The 20,121-nt window shown below is 37.7% G+C and overlaps 1 protein-coding gene across 4 annotated transcripts in view; it reads left to right on the top strand.

The window, feature by feature from the left end:
- The window catches only part of poe (E3 ubiquitin-protein ligase-like protein poe), a 246,440-nt gene that overhangs the window by 109,891 nt on the left and 116,428 nt on the right, over positions 1-20,121 (top strand). For 3 of the 4 annotated variants that reach the window (XM_081764062.1, XM_081764064.1, XM_081764061.1), the window contains exons 44-49: positions 1,716-1,880; positions 3,663-3,893; positions 5,807-5,932; positions 6,102-6,244; positions 13,333-13,452; positions 16,568-16,735. In XM_081764062.1, the coding sequence (XP_081620188.1) occupies positions 1,716-1,880; positions 3,663-3,893; positions 5,807-5,932; positions 6,102-6,244; positions 13,333-13,452; positions 16,568-16,735 (953 nt within the window). The remainder of the gene's footprint in view (positions 1-1,715; positions 1,881-3,662; positions 3,894-5,806; positions 5,933-6,101; positions 6,245-13,332; positions 13,453-16,567; positions 16,736-20,121) is intronic. The other variant, XM_081764063.1, reaches the window with a different exon arrangement.

Raw genomic sequence — 20,121 nt, 5'->3', positions numbered from 1 at the left:
CTTTCTGTTCTGTTGTGGCCTCGCATAGCATAGTCGCTAACGCTCTCGCCTTTGGTGCGAGCGTTCCCGGGTTCAATTCCCGGTGGTACACGGTCGAAAAAGTATAAAAAGCTTTTTCAGGCGAGCCATCCTGAATGATATTTTTCTGGGTTTTCCTCATTCACACCAGGCAAATGCCGGGGTGGTACCTAACTTATAGGTCCCAGGCCGCTTCCTTCCTTCCCCAGTCCTTTCTTCCTTCCCTTTCCCCGAACAGTGTGCTCGCCGAGGGACGTCATCCCTCAAACGTTTTGGACTAAAATGACCATAGATACTGAGAGCTGAGAAATCTAAATCCTAAATCCTTACTGTTCTGTTGGCAAAGGACCCACTGGAGCGGCAGTAACCACCAGATTGTCCAGACGAGCGTACAGCTAGAGGTGGCATTGGTTTTATGGTGTCCTGTTTTTGTTCGTATCAACGATGGATATGAAGAACATATGGAATAACAGATCATCAAATTTTTGGTGAAACGGAAAAAGTCTCAGGAAATTCATGAAATGGGGGGCGGTTTATGGAAATAACGAACTGAAGAAACCAACTGTTTTCAAGTGGATCAAGCGTTTCCGTGAGGCCGTGAAGGCTGCAAGGACGAAGCAAGGCCACGGTCAGTTATTGTCCGCTTATTTCTGATCGATAATCCGATCACAACGCTAGATCACCCTCCCTACCAGATTTAGCTCCATGAGATTTCTTTTTACTTTCGAAATGTAAAGCGGTCATGAGGGTGCGGCACTGGAATGGCGTGGAGGCAATAAAACTTGAAACAACAAAGCACCTAAAGAGCCTGACTTGTGAAGACTTCCAGAGACGTTTTCAACAATGGGCACAGAGATGGAACAAGTGTATTGCTACAAATGGGGAGTATTTTAAAGGGATAACATTGATGTACCCTAATTTTGTAAAATATAGTGTTTATGACATCAATTCGCGTGTTTATTCGACAGACCACGTATATATTCTCTCTACTTCAAGAAAACCTTTATCCGGATTGATATTCGTTGCTAAGTTATTGGCAAAGGAATCTGTATGATGTTGAGCCCTATCCGGTTTGACCCTACTTCCGGTTGGAGTTTCTAATTTATCTATGATCAGTGTTTCCTTTGTTCTTGCATGCAGTATGGAATAAGCAAAAGCATTACATAATTAATTACAATGGCAGTGATATATGGTGTTCATTGGGCAAAACATTCCAAACAATAAAGATTAATCTTGGACTGAAAGAATGTTTATCCTTCGTTTTTCATTATCATTTTGCCATGAAACAAGCGCCGGAGAGATATACTAACTCCGTGTGTATTCCAACAAATGTGTGGTGTTGGAATGTATAACTCGTAGGATATGATGCTTTTTTTAAAAATTTTCAACACTTCCAGTGTACCTCTAAAAATGTAATAAAGAAATAACGATCATTTTTTTTTAAATATTCAATTAGAACTGAACAATCTACACAAAATTTGTAATCGATCAGTGAAAATGTCATCTTTCTAGAGCCTATGGTTCCCGAGAATTCACTGTCTGAAGGATTGGCCACAAACATACTAACTTTTCTAGCATATTAATATGTATATATTCTCCATTCCTGACGTAGTTGTAAGTTACTTTTTCCTTCTAATGTACTTTTAATTCCATAAAATTATAACTGATCAAAACTAACACCATATTCGCTTTTACAGTTGATATAAGTGATAGTGAAGAGAAAGATGCCAAGGCAAGACTTCAACATTATCAAAGTATGGCAAGTGAAGGCCAGCATTTCATGGTGCAGCTGGTTGAAGCTCTGTGGTGTTTGCATTACAGCCATCCCGCTAACATGGCTTTAGCGCCGGTCTGTGTTCCAGGTAAGTTTTGAAAGAAAATTATATTTGCCTTCAAAGATCTCATTTATATCAGGTGTGTTCAAGAACTATCGAACTTTTGGTTGGCAAATCTGAAACACTAATTCCCTTCAAAGTAGTCTTGAACACTCTTTTCTGAAATGGACACACTTTTCTAAGCGTTCTCGCCGTTGTTGGAAACACTTCTGGAACGCAGTTTTGAATGGTGAACAACTGTGCCGTCGCATTCCGCATGATGTCTTCTCTTGACTGAAAGTGGGTTCCTTTTTTAGTGGCATTTCCAACTTAAAGAAAGTCTCCCGTGCTTCATTCGTTTACGCGGAAACTAGGTGATGAGTAAGGTAATTTGCGCGCTCGGTACTTTACTCGACAACAGAAGACTGCTTTGAGTTGAGTTGATTTTGAATTTAACGTCCGTTTCAGCAGCGATGCTATATGAGACGGGATCTACTGATTAACGTGAAATCCAAACCACATGAGCTCCCGCCGGGAAACGAACCCGAGTCTCCCACATCAAAGGCGTGTACACCAACCACTTAGCTACGAAGGAGCTCAGGATTGTTTCGATGACAAATGAATGAAAGGTGTACGCACTTGGCGCAGATCCCCGGGTTCTATTACCGGCGGGAATTCATGTGGTTCGGATCCTACGTTCAGCTGTAGGTCCATGTCTCATATCAACTCGCTGCTGAAAGGAATGTTAATAGTCGCCTTTAGATGCTACCAAATTGCAAGCAAAGCACACTTCTATCGCATGCATGAACATTCGGCCTAATTCGCACCCAAATTCTTTGTTAAGAATGTTACGAAATGTTATTGTTTTGTGAAGAGAAGGTCTCGAAAAAGTCACGAAATTTCATTTTGGAATTTTAGTAGACTCCCTGTAATACCAAGTTATAATTTCTATCATATTGCAATGTTATATAGATAGAGTCTAAATAATGTATACGGAATTTTAACTCTTCACCTTTTTATTATAAAAAAAGAATGTTTTACAAAAGTTTTTTTACAAAGTACTTGTAAGTATTTTCTCTAAGTCTTTAAATATTTCCAGTGTAGAATAAGTGCGAAGTTCCTCGGCACACGATGTGGCCTCGGAATAAAGAATATTTGTCTTAGCCCACAGCGCCCTCAGACGGGATCGGTTGTACTCTGTAGCTCAGGAAGTCTCCGTAGCCCATGGCAGCCTCGTGAAAAGGTATTGTAGGTGTTCGATCAGCACTGGTACTGATAATGTCTTGGTCCCGTTACCTCTTTTATAACCATCCTGTTGAAGGGAGAACCTGTGGAGGGGCTGTCGGCCTTCTTCGTGATTCTTCGAGTTCTCTTCGTTTTTTCTTGGAAGTGTAGTCTCCTTTTTGTCGTCTGGCACTATTCGTGTATAATTGTAAAAACACGTACTTGTAGTGAAAACATGTGACTTACAGTACGTGCGGGTATATGGATCCTTACAACCTTAGCCACGGAAGTGCAACTGACTGTCAAATAAGGAAAAATAGTTATTGTTACCTTTTAGAAAGTTAGAGCATACATTCAAATTCCAGTCTCGTAATTTTCTTACGGTACATCAGTGGTTCCTTCGTGGTACACCATTTGAAAATGATTAAATTAACCACTTTGTTGCTCTTAAAATTTCATTCTAACTAATCCTTATTACTGTAAATGCTTTCGAACTATATATTATGGAGATTAGTTTTGTCTTAATACGTATTCTTTACGTACTTAAATTCTTCTCTACGTTAAGGTAACGACAAATATTCATTTGAAACATTTCTGATTTTACAGGCTTGACACATGTGGAAACCACAGTTCATGCAGTGGTAGAGATAATCCATGCTTTTACAGCGTGTGATTTGGAGAGCGTGCCCCTGGCGGCCAAATTGTATTTACAGTTATTGTTATGTGAGGATACTACAGTTGGTTTCAGTGCCAAACAAGCCCTGATACGTGTACTTCGACCCAGACTACGTCGACGACGTGTCTTCATACCAAGTCCTCCACATTGTAGTACACCAGGTAAGGTTTTTTACTTTCTAATACCTGTTGATGTGATGCATGCATGTATGTAACTACAGGAAATGTTAGGTTCAAGAGTACTGTAATAGATACGTGGAAATGTATTGATTGATGTAGTTACGTTGCTGGGGTTTTGACGATAGTAACATTTTATTTTTTGAAATCAGTTAAATTTGTAAGCATTACGTCTTTTAAATTTGTGTGGGTGTATAGAGAACTAAACCGAATTCTGACTTTTTTTTTGTGTGTTCCTCTCTTGTCAAATATGTGAAAAATCTTTAAATCGTATAGTAATAGTAGAGTGTCCTGCATTTTACATCAGAGTTTTTCAATCTTCCGAAGATCTATCGCTCTTCATGTCGTATTTTTCGTGCTAAGCCCTAAATCCATTATTTTTTAAAATAACAAATTGAAAAAAATGAAATATTTCAGTTTAACGTCCTGCGATTATGCCCTTTAGGCTAAGAGAAACTATGATAAAGTTAAGTGGGGGGGGGGGGGGGCGCTGTGGCTCAATAGTAGAGCGTTCACCTCTGGTGCATGGGGTCCTTGGTTCGATCCCAGCTCGCGTCAAGTGAAATTTGTGGTGGACAAACACTGTGTGCATGGGTTTCCTTGAGGTTCCCCCGTTTTTTCCCACTTTCTTCATTCCACCATTTCATTCGTCATAATCACCGTCTCCTTTAGCCTAGCCGGTGTAACCGTGGGACGTAAAACTCAAAAAGATTTCATTCCATTTCATTTTAGATTAAGGTAAGTGAATGATGAAAGAATTGGTGGAATGATAATGTAAGATCACACGGGAGTACCCCTAGAAAACCCACGGACACGATGTTGTCCACCACAAACTTACTTAGCCGGAAGTGGAACCCTATACACGAGTGGTAAGCGCTCTACCACTGAGCCACCGTGCCCCCTTCTAAGACAAATTGAGTTAGGGTTATTTCCTGTTTATGTATGTATTTATTTAATGAAGAAGAAAATTGTTAAGAAGCTTCAAGTAAAAAACAAAATAATCATTTACAATTACATAAAAATATAGTATTAGAAGAAAATTACAGAATTGAGTAGGAAGAATTTAATTAGATAAACAAGTACACTTGCATTGTCTGTGACTTCATTTTGTAAAAGTTTGTTCATAATAATCAAGTATCTTGCCCTGTATATTATGATTTTAGTTGCAGTTAGTTTTCTTCTTGTAACGTTTAAGGATGAGAGAATTTTTCATGAAATTTGAAAAGTAGCAAACACATTGGGAGTGACATGTGACTAATAGAGGAGCGGTATCCTAGGCCAAATAGATGATTCTGGAGGGAGTTATGGCGTGTTGCTTGGGATATCATGCCTTAATTATTCTTTTTTTTTTTTTTTTTTTTTTTTTTGTTTGTTTGTTTGTTTGTTTAACATCAGAAATAATGAACTGAACTGAAGAGCATCACAATCTTATGTACATTACTTAATTTGATTTAAGACAGGAGAGCTGTATTGTAAGCGATCGCCTCATGTAGAAGTACCGATGTTAAGGAGCACATCTAGAGCATTTAAATCTCTGTTTCCTTCTGGCATGGAACAGCACATTCAGAACCTTCAAAATAGCATTATGAAATGGCTGTTGTATATAAGCAGTCTCATTCGTTTCTAAGTGAATCATTGTTTTAAATTACTTTTAATCGTTCCATGTAATTATTTTTTCTGAGTACGTACTTTCCCTCGTGACCAAACCCTATCTTGGTTAAACTGTAAAAATTCAGTATCTATTTGAGTTTTATGAAAGAAGATTGTTCAGGTACATTAATTACATTTGTACTGATCCTCAACGTTTGTCTTTCTAATGGGCTTCCGTATATTTGTTCTGTGTATTTTGTTCTGTGAAAACTAATGTCTGTGTGATTAGATTTACTGTTTTTATCTAGGAGGAGCGACGGAAGTTGAATCTGACAAAGGACCAATATCTCAACCTTCACAAGACTCCTCTGAAGCTGAGCAACATTTTGAAGTTGATTCAGTTGAACCTATGGTTTTGCTTCCACCTGAAGCAGGTATATTGTCCAATTTTCTTACTCATTTCAAAAGACATTGTAGGTTATTGTTACTTCTTTCTCATTGTAGATAATAGAGAATTCATCATACATTTACGTTTTGTGATGTGTAATATTGTTTTGTAGTAAAGCTTGGAATCTCAACTGTGATTTTGTTAAAATATTATAGGTGGTGGTGGAGCTGTGTCTGTGAATGTGAACCCAATCGAGGCTCTTTTGGGTGGACAAAGCGGCTTTCCGCCCATTCTTGACATACCTCCCGATGCAGATGATGAAGCTATGGTGGAACTGGCTATTGCATTAAGCTTGCAGGTACTGGATGTGTAGAACTTGATAAGCCTATTGTAATGTTTATTAGGTAGAGACAATAACAGTTTGGGATTTGATCCTTCACCGAATTTACTTTATAAAAATATTACAAAATATCTTTATATGTACAAAGAGAATTATATTAGAGTTTATCAAATAAGGTGAAGAAAGGAAATATTTTGCATGCGAACCTTTTAGCTTATGGTAGCCTTCAGGGCGTTTGTAACTACTTCAGAATACGGTATTTTGGTAACCTCCTTAGCTCATGGCAGCGTCCAGAGATTTAGGCTTTAGTTAGGAATTCTTGAGCACATGGCAGCTTCCAGGAATTTGGGCAAGGTAGTGTTTCTTCGTTCAGAGCAACCTCAGAATAGATGTAGGTTTAAGAGATCAGTGGTTAACTGGTATTTTGTTCCTCTTTAGGTCTATTTTTATAAGCCATTTGTGAGTGGCTCGTTCTTTCTCGGGTTCCGTCTTGCTGGCTTTGTTTTTGTTACTTTGTGTGTATTATTTGCAATAGTGTGCAGTAGTTGAGCACGGCAGCCAGACCACGAGTTGATGCATCACAGAACAAGTATACAGGGTGTTTCGGATTATAATGCATTAAATATGGCGATTTTATGATAAGGTCTTTAATTTTCTCAAAAGCATCTTCTTGTTTTTGTGTCCACTTAAACGGTACATCCTTTCTGAGAAGTGAGTTCAAAGGTTCCGCAATTTCAGAAAAATTAGGTAAGAATCGTCTTACAAAGCTAGGTAATCCTAGAAAACTTTTCACATGTTTTTTCGTCTTCGGACGTTCATAATTACTAATGGAGTCAGTTATTTTCTTGGAAATTCGCAAGCCATCGTACGAAATATCGTGTCCCAAAACTGTTAATGAAAAATAAGCCAATTTCGTTTTTTTCTGGTGCAAGTTTAAGACCACGTTCTCTAATTCGTTGAAATAACTTCTTGGTGAGATTGATAACATCCTCAAAAGTGTTCCCACCCCAAAAAAAATCATCAAGGTATCCGTAAACTTGTTCAGATTCTAATCCTTCCAATGTCATTTTCACTAATCTGTTTAAACCAGCGGAACTCGTGATAAGGCCTTGTGGTAGTGCTGTGAAACAAAATGAACCAACTGCTGGGATTGAAAAGGCAGTGACGTTGGTATTCTTCCGCGATTTTCACTTGGAAGAAACCACTGAGCAAATCGGAGCAGCACAGGTAGCGACACTTACTAAGACGCGAAAGAATGTCTTCTATCGACGGTACAGGAAAACTGTCTGGTGCAATGTGTAGGTTAATAGCTCTACAATCCAAACAAAATCTATAAGATCCAGACTTCTTTTTCACGAGAAGAATAGGCGAGTTATAACTCGAGATGCACCTCCTAATAACCTTTTGTTTGAGCAAAGTATCAATCTGTTTTTTAACTTCTCTTAAGTGGAAGGGTATTGCATACTGATTGGTGTGAACTGGGGCGTTATCTAGCATTTTAATTTCATGTACGTAACCCTTGGCCACTCCAAAATCATCCTCTGACCAAGAAAAACAATCCTTATACTCCTCTATAACAGAATAAAACATTTGCTTCTGATCGTCCGAAAGTTGAGGGTTAATGTCCACACGCCTGACATCAAAACCAGCAGGAAAGTTATTGTTGTCTTGTTTACTGGCTAAACCATGATTTTGAACACTATCTGTATCATTTGGATAATGTGCACCCGGCCTAATGTCAATAGCTTCACCTAAATGAAGGTTTTTCTCTAAACACAACTTTTTGTTGGTTGGGTTGACTACTCTAATGACAGGATTAACAGGATCCACTCTAGATTCATTGACAAAGATTTCGGCTTTAGAACAGATTTTCTCATTGGGTTGCAAAACATTTTTAAGTCCCACTAAATCATTAATTTTACGAACAGGTACTGAAACACTGGAATTTGGAGGCAAAGTAACAGATTTCGCCGTTATGAAATAGGCTTGCATGAGGTTCGCTGTTTGTTCAGAAACTGTGCCTATAGCATGACTTTCAGGTAGCGCGTGATCAGTAGGTTTCCCAAACCTAACTATATGAACTACGTGAATATTCTGGTGAATAGTGACATGTTGAGGAAGTAACCAATCATTCTCCAACAAAACAGAAGATGCAAATTTGTCAACAACTCTAAATCTAAAAGTATGCGTAAATGAATAGCCGTCAATTTTGAACTTCAGCACAGCTAACGTGTTAGTTTCAAGTCCTTTACCCGAGATGCCACGGATGATAGTACGTCTTTTAACAAGTCTAGTGTTCGGAGGAAGGAGCTCTCTAGTGCAAATTGAAATTTGACTCCCAGAGTCCAACAACGCTCTATACTCTTTGTTTCCAATAGTAATTTTGATGCAAGGCAGAATCCTATCCCTAACAATAGGCGTAGTTATCGTGTGGGTCTTAAAAGCAGGTCTCTCACCATTCCCTGAACTACTTCCGCTATGGAAAACATTACAATTATTACTTCCCTTGAATTGTGCCATGTTGCACTCTGATACTTTGGCCGGACAGTGTATTTTGTTATTCGCGGGAGACGTACTATGATTCTGTTTGCGCTTGTTCTGTTCGTTCTTAGCAATAACAGAAGTATTCGTGGCAGAGCTCATTCTATCATGCATATTATTATTATTCTCGGCACTCTTACATTCAGAGGAACAAAAAGAAGAAAAAGAGTTACATTTCTGTTGATGAGACGGAATAGAATGACTGTTGATCACCGCATTCTTTCTCAGCGGATAAGATATCATAATGCAAACGTGCAAGCATTTCTTTTTTTCCCTGTTGTTCTTCGAGAGGAAATGAAACATGAGAATTATCGCGCAATGAAACATCAGCTATCTTAGCGATAAATTCCGGTGTACTAAACTGCAAGACTCGTTCTTTCGAATTGGCTTTAATGAGCGTCTTATAATTCACTATTAGTTCAGCTGACTGTTCTTGTAATAAAAACTCACATAGCGCATCAACGGATGGAAATGATTTGTTGCATGTAAGCTTAAAGTACTGAGGCAATAACCCTTCAATAAGGAAATTAATTTGTTGTTGAATAGGCATAGCTTTATCGAAACTAAGTATATCTAACTTCTCATAAATATATGACATAATAGGTTCTCCTTCTTTTTGATCTCTAGAACGAATGGTGTGTTCCGTCACCTTCTTAACTACAAAACCACCAAATAATGTGATCATTCGTCTCTTTATATCTACATACGACAGATTCACAAATTCGTCTGTCCTAGTTAAGGCTAGAAACCACGCTAAGGCTCCGTCCCGTAATAAATATGGAAGCAAATGACGCTTCTTTACTGCATTGAACTCATAAATGACGCAGTAAGATTCGAAATACTCAAAAAAACGAATGACATCTTCCCCATACTTGCCGTGAAAAAATGTGGGGCGCACAATAGAATCTAGAGACGTAAGTCGAGCTTGTGCCATAATGCCCGTATTCACCATTTTCACTAAATATCTCTAATTAATGTAACTAAAAAGCACATAAAACAAAGTAACACAACAAATTGAGAGGGTGGAGGGAGGGTGGAAAACAAATAGAATTTCATCAAATTCTAACGGTGGGCGGCAAACAAACTAATGCAAAATAAATCTTAAAAATGAGAAAAATCGAGGATATATTTCAGATATGTGTGCATCCACACAAGTTAAAACCACATCTCCGCCATGTGCAGTCGCCCCTTGTTGGTCTGAAAGCTCAGATAATGTACTCATAAACAACGTAATTGGGAATGCCAGAACCGACAAGTTGCGCCCAGGATTTTGTATTCATGGAACTTGACAAAATGCGAGGTACGGGACCTGACCTGGGTTGCATTTAAATAAAATGTGACAAGTATAAAAGAAACAGACTGTGATGTAAAAGGGGGTGAAAAGGGGCAAGAAGGGAGTAACTTTCGGGATAGGTTAATCTACTCGCACTTACTTGCAGGTCTGATCGTTGTCCTCTCGACGATTCCTCCAACAGGCCGACGTCCGTCCATCCTTCTGTTTGGCTGTCTGGTCGTTCAAGTAACCAAGGTTAAGAGTCGGCGAAACCCGGACTGAGTAACCGACTTCACGAAGACCGCAACTTTAGTTAAACTTAAAACTTCTTCTTAAAAAGCAATACATCGTCGTTAAATCAAAGGTGCTTTATAAGACAGAGCAAGGCTTTCAATCGTGAATTTCAAAATGAAGCTCGCGGTTTACATTCTAACTCGTCCCTCGCTCCATGTCGACTGTCTCTTCCAAAAGTCTTTCAATCGATTTTGTATGGCGTTCTTTCCGGGTTCATGTCCTGGGTTATTCACTCTGATTTGCGTCTCGATGAAGAAAGTGCATGCTTGTAGATTAACCAAGGTAAGGTGATGATAGGAATGCGGACGGGTAAGCAATCTGTTATTTTATTAATTAAGAAATTACAAATGTAAGAAGTAAATGACAGACAGCAAAGGCAAATGAACTTAGAAAAAAAAGTCGAAAGGTGATTTAACTTAAAATGAATAGTTATTCTTTTCACTGTAATGTTCTTTTAAAATAAAATGTCCCGTTGTTAAAAATGAGAAACTTTGCCATGTATCCAAATACACATATCTTCACAATAGCACATATTGTATAGATAACATGTGCTCGCACTAAAAGAAGGGACTCCTTATAATATATTTAAAGCAATTTAGAAGTATACTACTAATAATAATGAGTTAATTAAGATATCATCGTAATACTACGGATTAATTAAAGCCTAGTATTTTCTCTTTGTTCTATTCATTGGTTATAGATTGAAGCCTAGTATTTTTGTTCTATTCGTTGGTTATAGATTAAAGCCTAGTATTTCTTTGTTCTATTCATTGGTTATAGATTAAAGCTTAGTATTTTCTCTTTGTTCTATTCGTTGGTTATAGATTGAAGCCTAGTATTTTTGTTCTATTCGTTGGTTATAGATTAAAGCCTAGTATTTCTTTGTTCTATTCATTGGTTATAGATTAAAGCTTAGTATTTTCTCTTTGTTCTATTCGTTGGTTATAGATTAAAGCCTACTCTTTTCTCTTTGTTCTATTCGTTGGTTATAGATTATCTGGAATTTGAGGTACGTTCCCTGCACCCAAAAATTACAAGACCTCATCTGCCTTTCAGCAAAAATGGAATACAAACTGTATAGCAATTGCTTCTTTTAGATATATAGTTTAAAATGTTCTACATACAATCGTCAACGCAAGGAGAAAATTATCATGGATTTTTAGTGTGTATAATGTTTCCTTTTAATTTAACATAAAGGGTACATGTTATGTGTAAAATTATCTCGAAGAAACGAAGAAATAATAGAAATAGTGTTCACATGAAACTTTCACATGATTCGTATAAGAAAGCCCATGAACATGATGTCCAGCAGAAATTCACCTGGCTTGGGATCGAACTAAGTACCCATCTCGTCAGAGATGAGCTCTACCGTTGTCACTGTGTTCCCTTATTGTGGAACAGGCAAGATACGCAAATGTGTATTGGGTCGAATAGTAAATTTCTGCTTCAGTGATTTTAAACAAATTAATATCCTTAGAGGCACGAGTTTTTTTACAATGCGCGATAAAACGAAATGCGTCAGAATTAAGTAATTTTGAGTTTCTTGGTGTTTTATTATATTCTATGTGTGTTTTCATTGGTTTCTATTGCGCGATAAAACGAGAAATTTCTAACAATACGCGAAATTTTAAAAATAGGTTTCCATTAATTTAAAAACGCCAGTTTTCCGCTGACGAAACGGTAGAACGTGGCATGAACTATGCATTCTGGGTGATTCAGACACAGTTATGGAGAACATGTTACGCATTAGCTATCACCATCGCAGCTAATTAACTAGCCAATGGCATGGACTGATGATAAGTAACAAATGTATAACAATGAAGAAGGAAAATGTGGAAACATGTAACTTGCGTATGTTTAATGCTTAAATGTAATTTTTGCCTGTTTTCAGAAGACAGCAAAACTTTCCTACTCGTAGTAAGTTATTGATTTTCCTTCAGTTTGCTTAAAAAATATATTTAATTTATTTACTAATCACCAGATACAGCTCACAGGCCATTTTACACTGGATATCCAACAATAACAATGGAAAGGATTTGGGAAGGTATCGGCCAGGGCCTGTTTAGTAGGTACCATCCCGGCATTTGCCTGGTAGGACTGAGGGAAACCCTGGAAAACCTCAGTCAGGATGGTCGGCAGCAGGATTCGAACCCACGACCTCCCGAATACGAAGCCAACGCTCTACCACTTGAGCTACTTCACAATTTTCTATAAGTGAAATTTATAGTGTCAAATAAAATATTCAGTGTATTTTGTTTTTAGGTAATTAATGGCTTATTTTTGTAGTGATCTATGAATAAAAGGAACAATTTTAAAATTGTCAGGGAATATCTTTTCCAAAAGAGCTACAAAATGCGAAACTTTATTTGGATTTAGGATTTTAGATTGCTGGGCTTTCGGCATCTATGTTCATTTAACCCGGCACGCATGAGGGATGATGTCCTTCGGCGAGCACACTATCCGGGGAAAAGGAAAGAAGAAAGGATTGTGGAAGGAAGGAAGCGGCCTGGGACCTGTAAGTTAGGTACTACCCCGGCATTTGCCTGGTGTGAATGAGGAAAATCCAGGAAAACCTCATTCAGGGCGGCTGGCCTGAAAAAGCATTTTACACATTTTGGATGGAGTACTCTCACTTTGAAATATCGAATTTGAAATATTATTTGGAAAATGCGACAAAACGTGAAATATGAAAAACGAAACGCAAAATTTTCAAATTCTTAGTGCGAAAAATTTGTGCCCCTAAATATCCTTATACGTAAGTATGCACATGGGTTGGAAATTTAATAATAATAATAATACGCTTGAAATGAAATTCGCTAAAGATAATTTGAAAATGCCGTTAAAGATAATTTGGTATGAGAGATACCAAATGTTTTTAGCGTAATCCTTAGATTTTGGAACAGTTTTGTATATCTCGACTGTTTTTATGTATTTTATTCAATATAATGAACAATCCAATCGAATACAATGTTGATTTTTTTAAATGTACTTTTTATAGGATCACGAATCCGGATCTGATCTCCAGAGTTTGCAGCAAGGGCTTCAAGGCTTACAACAAGGACTACAAGGGCTTGCCAATCTTCAGAGCCTACAGAACTTAAGTGGACCGGCTTTGCAGGTAGGACACTGTTTTATGTACAATAATTTTTCTTTTTAAATAAAACTTAAGCGTATGTTGGGTCTCTGCATGCACGTTTGTGTTCGTGGTTGGTAATTATTTTGTTTCTTTCTATTACTCATTAGTTTTCCAAGATTTAGCAACACGTGACTGTAAACTTCAAGGTCCCGGATTCGATCACGAGTGGGGCTACTTGTAATTTAAAATGCAACGTTAAGAATAAATCCCGTCGTCTCTCACTCTTGGATTTGAAAACAAGCATTTAAAACTCCAAACAAATTTTAGTATCGGCAACTTTGTATCGTTATCTAGAGTTACTATTGATACAGTCTGTTCATTCAGCTCATCATATCAAAAGACGTTGCCTACAGATGTGAGTGAAGAACTTCCGAAAGATTGTTGTCAATATTTAATATAAATGTACATGGTCATACCTGTATCTGTTGCTATTAGAAAATGGAGGTGACTGCCCGTACCTATTATATATGTTACCATCGTGGCAGTTTCATAATGTGGGGTTAGTTTCCATGAGAGTGCATATCCTGATTAAAAGTATTATTGTTATTGTAATTTACAGTATGTAAACAGGGTGTCTATCGGTCACGAAAGTCATGAAAAAGTCACGAAATCAGAAAATGGTCATGAAAGTAGAGAAAAAGTCACGATATTTAGCTTTTGGGTAACGATTTTTTTTATCTGTACAAATATAAGTACAAACTGGAAAATTTTGTTCTATAAAACGTCAAAATTCACCACCAAAAATGTCTATGGTTGGCTTTAGACGCTACTAAATCACAAGTAAAGCACGCTTCTATCGCATGCATGAAAATTCGGCCCAAGTCGCACCGACATTCGCTGTTGAGAATGTTACTAAATTTAATGTTTTGGAAAAGAAACGGTCACGAAGAAGTCACGAAATTTCATTTTGGAATTTTAGTAGACACCCTGGTAAAGAAGACATTCTTAAATTATGAACTTGCCGAAGTTGTGTCCTGTTTTGAGTTTGCACAATCAACCCTTTGCAAACAATGTATTAATGATGATGGCTTTATGAAACTAAAACTTCTGGTTTATTTATATACAGTATTTTTTTTCTTTCTTATTTTCTGACATAAACGTGAGAACAACCCAACAGTAGAGTGTACGGCGAAATTTAAAGGGTCGGCTCAAGCTCGACGTAAGAGCGCAAAGCGTTAAGGATCTTTAAAGTAAATTTTCTGTAACTATAAGCGGATTATTCATTAATTTTTACCTTTTGTAATTCATTGTCTCTAAATCCTCGGAAGAAGGAGGTAGAGTGAAAAGCAATCGAAGTAATCTGTTACAAAACTTGCAAAGGAGTTTAACTTTTAAGACAGACTTACTTCCGTTCTCTTGTAGTTTTAGGTATTAGTGAGAGTGTTACGTTAAATCAACACTGAAAAAAAAGCAAACAATATTTCGTTAATCAAGACGTTGATTCTAGCGTTTATGAAATTAGATGCAGTATAATAACATCGGAATGACAAAATTCCATCTCAAAACTAGGAGCATGTTAAAGGTTACAAGGAAGAAGATTCAGTTGTTTCATGCGTGTCTAAATATTTATTCGAACACAAATACAATATATACAGGGTGATTCAGGAGGATTAATTTGTGAGGTGATTCTACATGAGAGAATAAATCGAGAAAGTCCTATGAACATGTGTCCGATTTTCGATCGTTACGGAACTGGAGCTGGAGCGGTTTGGAGACTACACACATCCATGAATGAGTATGAAGACAAGTGTGAATATTATTTACCGAAATGCTGTGTAGGCGCTGTGATGGACAGAATAATGATGGGACAGATGACTGATCCATCCTACAAGAGGTGTTCAAAAAGCCCCCCTCCCCCCCTCCATTTCAATGCATGGCAACGAGTTTGAGGGCGTGTTGTGTTGCACATCGAACATCACCTCTTCGGGCTTTAATGCGAGTAACAGCGTCGGTGATGCGAGCGACAAGCTCTTCACGTGTATCCACTTTCGTAGCGTACACATCCCCCTTTAACCAGCCCCATAAACAGAAGTTTAATGGAGTTAGGTCGGATGATCTGGGAGGTCAGTTTATGGGTCCGCCACGGCCAATCCACGGTTGAGGGAATGTGTTATTCAGATACTGGGATATTTATCTGGTTCTTGTTGTAGGTACATTTGCCGTCATTGCTCTGATGTCACGTTTTTCAAAAGTGTGCAGTGCTATCATCTGATGGAGAACCCCATACCTCTTGTTGGATGGATCAGTCATCTGTCTCACCATTATTGTGTCCACCACAGCGCCTACACACTTCAGTAAGTAATATTCACACTCGTCTTAATCCCCTCTGCAGTTCCGTAACGATCGAAAATCGAACACATGTTCATAGGACTTTTTCGGTTTATTTTCACTATATATATATATAGTGGCGGATCCAGGATATGATGAAGGGAGGGGCTAAACCATATTTTGTCGTTTTATCCAGTGTAAAGCAGGATTTAATCCCATTTTATCCAGTGTATACCTGAGCGTCAAGGGGGGCTATAGCCCCCTAGCTCCGCCTTGGATCCGCCACTGTATATATATATATATATATATATATATATATATATATATATATATATATATATATATATATATATATATATATATATATATATAATATTCACATTATACACAACTTCACATATTGGGGACAAACATCGTGCTCGTGGGTTTTCTCGGGGTTCTCCCGTTTCCTCCCACTTTCTTCATTCCGCCATTTCATTCATTTCTCATCTTCACCGTCTCCTTTAGCCTAACCGGCATAACCGTGGGACGTAAAACTTAAAGATTTTATTTCATTTTTTCATTTATAACTTTGCATATTGAAAGGCACGCCTTCAAATCGTCCTTTACTTGCATTCAAAATCTGAATCTTAATACGGACAGAGAAAATGTAAACAAAGATGGGAATGCAATTATAAATAGACTTATTAACAAGGAGTAACTTGACATGTTCATTTTTACACAGACAAAGCTACATATTGTTTCATAGTCTGTGGAACTAATGAGAACAGTGTAGGATTGAAATTAAGTTGATGCAAACTGTGTTATATATGTGTATTATTGTGTTAAGTCATTGCAGGTATTAGCGTCCCAAGGATTGGCACAGCCACAGAACCAATCCCAAGCACAGGAGGGTGGCCATTATTCGGACACCACTGCTTCGGCTGGAGGTTCTGACGATGAAGGATCTACTGCAGCTACTGATGGTAGCACATTGAGAACTTCACCAGCTGAACAGGCAAGGAAAATATTTTTCTTTTTGATTTATGAAACGTTTGAATTTTCAAGTAAACCAAGTTACTACCATCCTATGAAACAGGGTTTAGTGTGTTTAATTTTATTTTCCCTTGGATGTTTGCGTTGACATTGTCTTGCTGTAGTAGTAAAATTTTAAATATTGTCAGAGTAAACAATAGCTCTCCTGAGTAGTCAGATGGCAAGTCCGTACTGGAACGATTTTATATCGTGCGATGAGGTATTGACACAGCATCATAATGAAGTTGGGGGGGGGGGTTCTTGAATTAAGAGATAATGAACTAGACTTGTATAAGTGCAATGCCTGATGGCAGGTTCTAGCCCATTTATCTAAAGGGGCCGCGGTGGCTGTGGTAGAGCGCTCACCTCTGATGCATGGGGGTCCGATCCCAGCTCGCCTCAAGTGAACTTTGTGGCGGACAAACACCGTGTGCGTGGGTTTTCTCGGGGTTATTTCGTTTCCTCCCACCTTCTTCATTCTACCATTTAATTAATTTCTCATCACCCTCTCCTTTAGCTCTAGCCGCCATAATCGTGGGACGTAAAACGTAGATTTCATTTATTTTTTTTTCGTTTACCTAGTCTAGTTATGCGGGACTACTTGAAACAATAAAGCAGGAGTAGAGTGGCCAGAATTTTTGCCTTTGCTTCTAAAAGATATATGAGAAAGTCGAAATTATGTAACTGTAGGGAAGGAATAGGTTGAGAATTATGACTAAGTCGCATACGTATGCGTGTTGTTACATCACATTTTCTGTATTCATTTTTGAGGTCAAGATATTTGCGCTTCATATTATAAAGATTTTTTTTTTTTTTTTAAATAACAAAAAATTACATTTTAGCAAGAAAACAATGTGGAGTTAATAATGTTTAACTAAATAGAGAATCACACGCTCGTCTATAAAAATGCATACACACTGAAAGAATAAAGCACTTAGTGAGTCGATGAACAGCATATAAATGAATGCATCGTGGAAGGTAGCAAGGAAGACATCAAGCAGCACAGAATCAGGAAAGCTTATTATAATTGACAATAAGGTGTATAAAATATATCCTTTTTTGGACTTGCTTTCAAAGAAAAAATATGTGTTGTATACGCCAATAAAACATGTATTTTTATATGGTTTGCAAATGCACCTTCGACATAAGTGTTAGGTTCGATTCCTGATAGAAGCAAATGTTAGTTCGAGTCTCATTGTAGTCTCGGTGCCGAAAAGAAACGTTAAATGCAAACCAACCTATTGGCGATAGCAGGTGTATGTTGCTTCGAGTGCGTAGAGAAAGAGTCTAAAAACTCACCAGCTTAATAGGTTAAGGATGTTACAGGTTAATAACTCAATAATTTATAAGTTCATTCCACAGATACTCAGTTGGGTGCATCAATTAATATTTCTCCAATATAAGGCATTCAGACTTCGTGTAATACCAAGAACCCATCTTTAATAGAACTAAGTGAAAATACAAAAATGATTATGTAGCCCACATATCATACAGTTGTGGTTGTTCAGTGTATGAGGCCATTCAACGAGCATATTACCCGATAACGAGAGGAGCGTGCGCGTTTTTCACCTGCATTATTCTGGATGAAACTGGATGATGAAATCTAGGGATGCAAACACAAACGAAACTCTTTGTTTAACTTTAGAGAATATATTGACAAGTAATTACAAAACATTATCCAAAAGTTGAAAAGGGGATATTCTTTAGAAAATAAATGATGTTTAGCTACTTAGGTTGAAGTTTCTGCAAAGCTATCTATCCTCTTTCGCTTCTCAAGTGTCTAGATGTGTATCTAGGAGTACAACGCTGTCACTAGTTACTTTGCAACAATCCACTCAGTAAACTAGAAACCACAGAGAACTGGACTCCTCATTAAACTTGAATGTAACTTGAATCTTCATTTGGCGCCAATCCAATTCCATGTGCCCTTCTCCCACTTTACCTACCGGACTTGTATCCAAGAAGAGACGTAACTTGAATCTTCATTTGGCGCCAATCCAATTCCATGTGCCCTTCTCCCACTGTTACCTACCGGACTTGTATCCAAGAAGAGACACTTGTGCTTGCGCTGCATTTATGTAGGCGGTGGGCAGTACGTGGATAGTGGTTTTGCTAGATCCCTAGTAGAGAACGTGTTGGTACCAGCTCCTACCACATAGTATAATATGGCCGACAGTAACCCTTCATGAGTTGTAATCCATAGAAGTGTTTATTGTAGAAGTTGTAAATACAAGTAAAGGATGCCTAACGCATGCGCCTTTCGTTCATAATGTCTCTGCTGCGTTTTAAATATATCAAGCTCCCGTCCTAGACAAATGTATAGTTAGGAAACTTAATATAAAATTTTATGTGAATTGAAGAGTCATTCAGTACTAGTGTAGTAGTTCTGGGTTTCAAATTCAATTTAAGGTCACAGAAAGGTACGAAATAATATCGTTAACGCACCGCAACACAAGAAAAGGGAATAATATTAAATATAATAACCATTAGTACGATAAAGTAAAACAGAAAGCTTAGTTTTCTATTTCGAATATCGTGCTGTGAATTGAGCTCAAGCTGCAATAAATAAGCTTTTGGTAGAAGAATAAACAGCAGTTACACTGGTTTTTTGTTATGTAATTACCGTCTACATTATCAACATAAATTTGCAGTTACTTTCACTACTAGAAAATGGTTGCATGCTGAAGCGGAAGTACAATATTTTTGAACAATGCATAGAATTGTGTTGACAAATTATTATTGAGTGCATGTATAGTTTGAACTAGTAATTAAATCTAGCACTTTATGGTCAGCAATATGCATGTCAAGATTTAGATACACAGTTACTGTGCTGCATTCACTATCCGTTATGTCACTGTACAGCAACATCCGTAGATTTTGTACACTCACTTATATTATATTGACTTGCATGGTATATATCTGCTTATAATGTAAAAATATAGTTTATGTATGTATATACATATATGTAGGAGTAGAGATGATTCCGTACTTGAAGTGAAATAAAGGAATAAAAAAAATATATGTTTGGTCGATAAAACGCTTCTGTAGATAGCTAAAGGCATCGCAATTATTGCCACAGTTTTAAGAAGTTGTAACTTTGAAACGAAAGGACAACAGTGAAACCTGTTCAAAGATCATATCAAAGGAATGTTTATTCTCACTCAGATCTTTTTTCGTAAGTGAATTGTTACATATTTCTCGAAAGAGGCTCTGGTAACTCAGTGGTAGAGTGCTCACCTCCAGTGCACGGAGTCCCTGGTTCGATGCCAGCTCGCACCAGTGGGGTTTAGTCCGGGATCTGTTCCCTCCCATATTAGTCATTCCACAGTTTCGTTTCCGATCATCATCGTCAGCTGCAGCAACTTAATC

The sequence above is a fragment of the Thermobia domestica genome, chromosome 7 (genome assembly GCF_964235325.1).
Source record: "Thermobia domestica chromosome 7, izTheDome1.hap1.1, whole genome shotgun sequence".
In the NCBI taxonomy this organism is placed as follows: domain Eukaryota; kingdom Metazoa; phylum Arthropoda; class Insecta; order Zygentoma; family Lepismatidae; genus Thermobia; species Thermobia domestica.
This window is presented reverse-complemented; position numbering and strand designations above follow the sequence as displayed.